General features: G+C 49.1%; 1 protein-coding gene across 1 annotated transcript; it reads right to left on the bottom strand.

The window, feature by feature from the left end:
* Window positions 1–2,817: 2,817 nt before the first annotated feature.
* LOC109316924 (neuferricin) lies at window positions 2,818–7,177 on the bottom strand (the record flags this gene model as incomplete). Its single annotated transcript, XM_019545295.1, has 3 exons — window positions 2,818–3,624; window positions 5,067–5,253; window positions 6,889–7,177. Coding segments are annotated over 3 exons (690 nt in total), but the record flags the coding sequence as incomplete, so codon positions are not given.

The following is a 7,177-nucleotide window of genomic DNA, read 5'->3' as shown; positions in this document are numbered from 1 at the left end:
TTGTTGTCCTTGATGCCTGAAGCTAGCTGGAGTTCAGTTGCAGCCTTGGCTTTCCTGGTTTGCTCCCTGCAGGACCAGACCAGCGCAGAATAATCCTCCTTGGAGGTGAATCCCGTCCTCCATCCTTTGTAGGCTTTCCTTTTTAGCCGCAGTTTGAATCAAGTTTGATTCATTCAGGCTTAAGTTCCTGGAGTTTGGGCTGCTCCAGGTCACTGACCTGAGTTCATGGCTGTGGGTGGAGACACTGCACAGTGGTGGCAGTTTACAGCCTGAGCCACAAGGACATTGATTTCATCTTCAGCACAGCAATTTGTTTCTTGTACAAGCAGGAGGAAGACAGTTTTCTAGCTCAGACTTGGTTTGAAAAAAATTACATATGGATTGTCTTTCAGCAGACTTCCCAGGTGCAAGAGCAACAGGAAGGCAGAGAAGGAGATCAAGAAAACAATGCCCATATCCCACAACATTTAAAATAAAAGGGCTAGCTTTGCCTATGAAGGTGACGATCAGGTACTTATTTCAATCTCACTTCTGAAAGACGACTTTGCCATTTGACTTGTTTAGTTGTCTACGCTGTCCTAGGTAGTAACTCAACATTACAGGAACATGCCTTGAAGGGAAAGAAAAGTCCAAATCTAGCAGCATATGACTTTAAAACATAATATCACTCCTTTCTTGATTTTGGGGGGGAAAATAATAGAGCAATTCTTCTGGTGCAAAACTCTGCAAGCCCACAGTGTCAATGTTTTTGACACTAGCCACGTCCACCTGAGTATAGCTGTGCAATATGTGGCACCCTAGACCCATCTGGCACTATATACTGCATGTACAAGTGGTTCCTGCGCTGCTACCTTGCAGTGCCGGGGGTGGATTTTGAACCCAAGGAGCTCCTGGGGTCTAAAACACAAAACCAGAGCCACACTGGCTGCTGGCAGACTGCCACCTCCAGCAGTACTGCAGCTGCAGCTTCCCCAGCCTCAAGGATGTGGCTCCAGGAGCCACCGCAGTTGCTGGCCCCAGCCTCCCCTACCTCACCTGGGGTAATCTGCTGTGCACTGGAAGGTGCAGGACATAGGTGTTCCCCAGGGCCACACAGTAGTGGTACAAAGTGTTTGTTTATTTTGCAAATCAGAGGTGGGCATTTGCACACCTAACATGGTATTTGCTAATACTGTGCAGTACTCCTAAAAAGAACTTGCAGTCTGCTGCACGCCCCTTCCCTCCTCCATTGAATCATTGACCAAGGAATTATTTCTTTTCCAAGTCGAGAGTGACACCTTTGACTTAATGGAGTTCACATTTCTAACATGGCCTACAGACTAAATCTAGGCTACCAGCAGGCCACTGGATGTTGGCAGTAAGGGGGTAGCAGGGCCAGGGTGAGTGGTTGCCTCAGAACTGAAGGCTCTTGGGCCACGGCAGGTACTGGCACTAGTAGCAGCAGGACAAGGGATGGCTCACATAGCCCCAGTCACCCTCCAGTTGCCTCAGCCAGTGCCATTACTGCAGCTCCAGTTCTTTGGCTAGCAGTCCCGTCTGCCATGTGCTCTGCACCTGAGCTGTCACCACAGCACGCCCTGTGCTTCATGCTGCTGCTGTGCATCCTGTGCCAGAGGTAGAGCGTGCACCTTGTGCCCCATGCTCTATGCCAGCAGCCATAGCACAAGAACATCAGTGGCAGCAGTTCTAGCTCCAGCATGGGGCGCTGGCAGACAATGGGAACTAAAGATACTGGGACTATTGTGCCCGGGGCTGGATCCAGCCTGCGTGCAGTCTTGTGGTCCAGATCCGGCCCATAGCTGGAGGCAAGTTTGACACCACAGCACTAAGTATGTGGTAGAGCCTAGCTCTGTATACTGCCAGTAATTGCTCTCCTTGGGCACCTATACCCATACAGCAAGGCAGCTCATCACAACACATCAGAGCAGTCTCAATCAAGTCTGCTGGAGCATGGCAATTACTGCACTCCAACATCACATGTATTAGTGTCCCTGTGCTGAAAATTGGCAGCAGGGGCATTTTTACTAAAGCTCGTTCAACAAGCTTTAGCTAAAGCACCCCCATGGCCATTTTTCAGTGTGGGGACACTGATATGTAACATTCCAAGTGCTTTACTTAGAGCAGCTTTCAAAACCACTCTAATTAAAGCACTGCCCTCCCTCCCCACAAGCATGTGTATAAACACCCCTTGTTCCTGTCTTTACCGACTACAGGACAGCATAGTAAATACATCTCACTTTAAGAGAATTGATCCCATGGAGACCGCTCCACCCAACCAGCTGGGTAATAGCTGGGCTAGAGGTAAAGTAGGTTTGTTTTGAAATTGCAGCTGCAATGAGTATGTATGCTGGCTTCACTATCTAAAGACATGCGTTTGTAACTGCCTAGCACCTGAGTTTTGCATAGAAACGGCATTATCTGTGCTAGTATCTTTGACAATCAATTAAGCTGTTGAACTAAGCAAAGTAATGCTTCAAACCCACAACTGCACTGGACATAGGGTGGGAATTGTGACTGAGGGTCCCCATCTACCTACAAACATGATGCCATAAGTAGGGGTAATGAAAAAAGATATTACAGCAGTACAATTACCTTGCTTATCTGTGGCTGGCTTTTGTGGTCCAGCTGAAGTGAGCAGTGTCATGGTGTTGTCAGTAAGGCGTCACAGAACTTGACTGAGGATAGCTTAAGACACACGAACTTTAAACTGCTCTGCAACATCTCTCTTGTTTAGCCTGCAGTGCAAAACACTAAAGAAGCAATGCAAATAAGGCCTCATCCAGTGTACCTTCTGCATTTGATAAGCACTGCTTTCGCATAACTGCGCAGGACACTGGATGCCAAATAGCATGTTTGTGAAAGAGACCTCCCATACAAAATGTGTTGTCCTGAGCCATGGAGGTGATGGTGCTGCTGACAGAATGCAAGAGAGCACTGCAAACTGTTCTACTGCAAAACTCCTGCTTTGGGGGTAGGGGGGAGGAGTTTTATTTGCATGTTTCTGTAAGTTAAATGAGCGCCCAGTGTACTGATGTGCTGGTTCATTCCTCTGAATGCAGCACAGTCCTCCCAGAGCTACAGTTCCACGCTTCTGTTTTTCCTTGCACAACCGAGAATAACCGTTTCTAAATACGGATTAGATGGCAAATTCCTAACATTTGCCTCTAACGAGTGAGAAACAATGTTGAAACTAATATGGAAGTAGGAGTCTTCCTCTTTCACCACGTATCTTTCATTCCTACACCCTGTACAGTGTGGTTCTTTCATTTATTTGCACATGCTTATACAAACTAGTTGGTGATCCATATTTTTAAGGTACAAGAAAACCCTCAATGAAGTTCAAAGTGCTTTCTGTGCCCTTAGCCCTGTCAAACTTGTTTCACTTCAGGGGCCAAAAAGCTTATTTTAACTCAGTCTGTTAGAGCACACCAGTCTGCTAGTGGATGGCACCCTTCATATTCTTGCAAGTGAGGATTGTCTAAGTCACCTCTGTCCTTATGCTCACTGTAATCCAGTTGCCCAGAAGGAGGCCCAGTAGTTCGCACGCACACACAATAACTGTCTCTGGATCCGGGTTTGTAAAGCTTCCTTGGTACACCGATCCAGTCTCTCTTCACTCCTCCACTAAAAGAGATCAGATGCAATTAACAGCTTATTTCTCACTCAGTTAATTGAACTAAGAACCCCTAGTGGAAGTGTTTTCCAACCTACAGAGAACTATACAATTAGATACTGTACTTCAGAGAAAAGACTGGGATCAGTTACGGGAAAGCTGGAGCCTAAAACAGAGACTAGCCCCTGTAAGCAACAGCCAGGAACTTCCTGGTGCAGTTTTATTTGGCCACAGTGAGTGGCTCAACAAGCAGTAGCTTGTTGCCTAGAGCTTTTCAAACCAGTTTCACTGTATCCTCATGCCCTTCTGAGAGCAATTTGCTTAGTTAAAAGTCTCAGGACTGCATGTTTTTTTTTTTTGTCCTGACAATTACTTCCTCCACCCCAATGCTTTGTGACTAAAAACAGCTTTTATATACACTTTGGTCTATAGTAACAACTCTGAATTTAAAAAAAAAAGAAAAAAAAAAAAAGAGACATTTTTAACTGACTCCCTATCCCATTACTGTATTGTGTCTTACTGGGCATCTTGCCGCAGCAACATTAAGCTCAATTCCCTTACTGCTGGTGTGTTTATTTTTTTATACAAGGAGCCAAAGGTAGTATGCAGCACCAGGTCCCAGACAATGTACCCAAAGGGCAGCACTATGGCCCTCAGCCCAGCCACACCCTCACACATGCTTATCTTTCAGGCATGCAAGCAGTTCCACTGAAATCAATGGCACTAGTCATGCTGAAAGTTAAGTATGGTTTAGTGCACCATTTTTCTGGGTGTATTGCTTTGTTTTTTTAACTGAAGTACAGCTTTTAAAAGCTGTATACATGTTCCTGTAATGAGAGGCATGTTGTTAGGATATAAGGAATACTGACTGCATTGCAACCCCATTGGCTTCAAAGGGAATTTTCCCAGACGCAGATTCCAACTGACATTCACTATATTGGTAAAGCAGCTGGAATAGGGTCCCACTCATTTAATGCAGTGCCTCCCTCTGTGTGGGAACAGTTGTCTGTGTAGGTACAATACACGCACATGTCCCACACCAGTTAGCAGAAGCAGCTGCTCATATGCCTTGTTGCAGGATCTTAACCAGCATTTGTGGTTTCTGAAGATAACATTTTGCAGGCTGTGTCAATGCTGACTCACTTCTGAACCATTCCATTCAAGCCCGGCTTGCCAGAGCAACTAAGCAAGCTCACCATACTACGCAAGCTAGCCAGCTCTGACAACCCTCTGAGAGCCACATATTATCCCTCATTTCTAAGACAGGGATAACAGGTGAAGTAGTTCAATCGTGGGCATCCACAAATACCAAATGATCACCTGTGACCTCAGCAGAAGCTCACTCTATCATATCTGTGCTGCAGCTTCTCACTCAGCACAGGTCAGATGAGATGGGATGTTCAGGGGTATTTTGCTCTATGCAGTCTCAAACAAGGAGGAACACCAGATTCACCTTTGTTTGGAACACCAGAATCTGCTGCCACCACTTGAGCTCCATTCAGAGTTGCAAGGTGGAAATTGCTGGTTCTCCTCTTCACTTTGTGCCTTAAGCTTCAAGCCTTCTTCAATGAGGGCCTCTGCTTGTTTCAGAGCCTCTGTGGGCGCCCCGTTCTCATCATAGAACCTTCCCACCAGTTTGCCTGTGGAGAGAGGAGAGGTAAGGGGAGGAGCAAAGAAGAGTCATTAAGGCCACTACAGTTTTGGCAAAAAGAGGGAGTTAACATGATTTTTTTGAAGCAAAAGAAACTCTGCAAGAGCAGCACATCTGACAAAGGCAGGTTTGGAATGGGCCAGGTCTGCTATTTTGATCATGTCCTCAAGCAGCCACAACCCTTCTGTCCCTGGCTCTCAAAACACTTTGCCAACAGTGACGCATGCAGGTGGTAAAGGCTTAACTCACCGTCTCAGAAATCAGGATATGGAAACAGACAAAAGCATTAAAACAACTCAAGGGCACAGAATTGATGGCAACAATTCTGACTCCAAGTGCTCTAACTAGGGGAAACACTGCCTCCCTCACTACGCCATATTTTTCCCCAACACTGCTCCTGTCAAGCCCACAGACTACAAATCAGACTCATTCTTATTGTTTGCATTTTGCAGTTCGTCGCACCCACTTCACAAAAGCAAATACTTTTCTCCCCTCATTACTGTGATACTTTAAAAAACAACAACACAATTACTTGGCTAACATGCACTGAATAAGGTGGCTGTCTATGTCAAGCCTGCCAGCAGTCTGACATGCGCCTAATTTCCAGAACAGGGATTACAGGTACTTAGAAGCCATCAGTCATGCTTGTCCATTATCAAGCATGAGAGAATGTGGGCAGACCAGAGCCAGGAGACCGCTACTTTTAAAAGGCTGGATAGAGCAGCTAGTCCGTGCTCTCAGGTTTTTAGCCACAGCTCATTCACCTGGTCAAGCCTTCTGCCCAGCTAGGGCATTTCTAGCCACAGGTGCCCAACTCATAGATTTCATAGACGTTAGGGCTGGAAGGGACCTCGTAAGATCATCAGGTCCAGCCACTTGCCCAAGAGGCAGGAAGCCAGCTGGGGTCAAAGAATCCCACCAAGATAAGTGTCCAAATGTTTCTTAAAGGTGTCCGGAGTAGGTGCTTGCACCACCTCTTGGAGGAGTCTATGCCAGGCCTTGAGGGGCTCAGACAGTAGAGAAGTTTTTCCTTATGTGCAGCCTGAAACAGCCGTCTGCAACCACTGGACCTCATCTTCCCTTGGGGTGCCCTGGTGAACAGGTGCTCCCCCAGATCCTGGTGCACCCCTCTTATGTACTTACAGACTGCCACCAGGTCACACCTGCGTCCTGGTTTGAGTCTGTGACCTTTTCCTGATCCCGATTTAAAAAACTGCCGTGATGAATCAGCTCCGCTGAAGGGATCACCCAGGCCTGGACGCATCTGTACGACTTGGGCTTTCCCCATCCCGCGCCTGCAGAAAAGCGTCCTGCCCTACACAACTGTTCTGACAATCTCCCCGTGCCAGGCGGCACCCCAGCAGCCCTCCCCGCAACACCCAGCGCAGCCTGCGCCCGGGAAGGTTTTTGGCACAGCCCCCGAAGCAGGCGCAGGGCTGGGGAAACGGTGCAAAAACCCTGCGGCGCCGGGAATGCGTCCAGCTCCGCACGGCTCACGCTCGCCCACGTCCCCAGGCAGCGCCACGGCCTGGACGTGGGGCCGGCCCTGCCCTGAGCCCCAGCAGCTGCCCGGCCTCGGCCCTCCGGTGCTGCGGGCCCCGCACGCGCGCACCCAGCCACCCACCCACGAGGTCGTATTGCTGCTGGTAGAAGAGCAGCCAGCGGCGCAGCGCGGGCGCGTCCCGCGGCGGCAGCCCCGACACGTCGTCCACCAGCCCCCGCGCCGAGAAGTCTCCCGTCACGAAGGCCCGGGACGCGTCTCTGCCCGCCAGGCCGCTGTAGGCGCCGCCCGGCCCGTAGTGCTCGCGGCCGCGGCGCACGTCGAAGACCTGCCCCAGCACGGCCAGGTAGAGGCCAGGCGAGCCCTCGGCGCCCGTGTACCGCGCCAGCTCGGCGGCGCTCAGCAGGCGGCC

The sequence above is a fragment of the Crocodylus porosus genome, unplaced genomic scaffold (genome assembly GCF_001723895.1).
Source record: "Crocodylus porosus isolate Cpor-Errol unplaced genomic scaffold, CroPor_comp1, whole genome shotgun sequence".
NCBI classification, from domain to species: Eukaryota; Metazoa; Chordata; order Crocodylia; family Crocodylidae; genus Crocodylus; species Crocodylus porosus.
The sequence above is the reverse complement of the archived record's forward strand: the minus strand, read 5'-3'. Positions and strand labels throughout refer to the sequence as shown.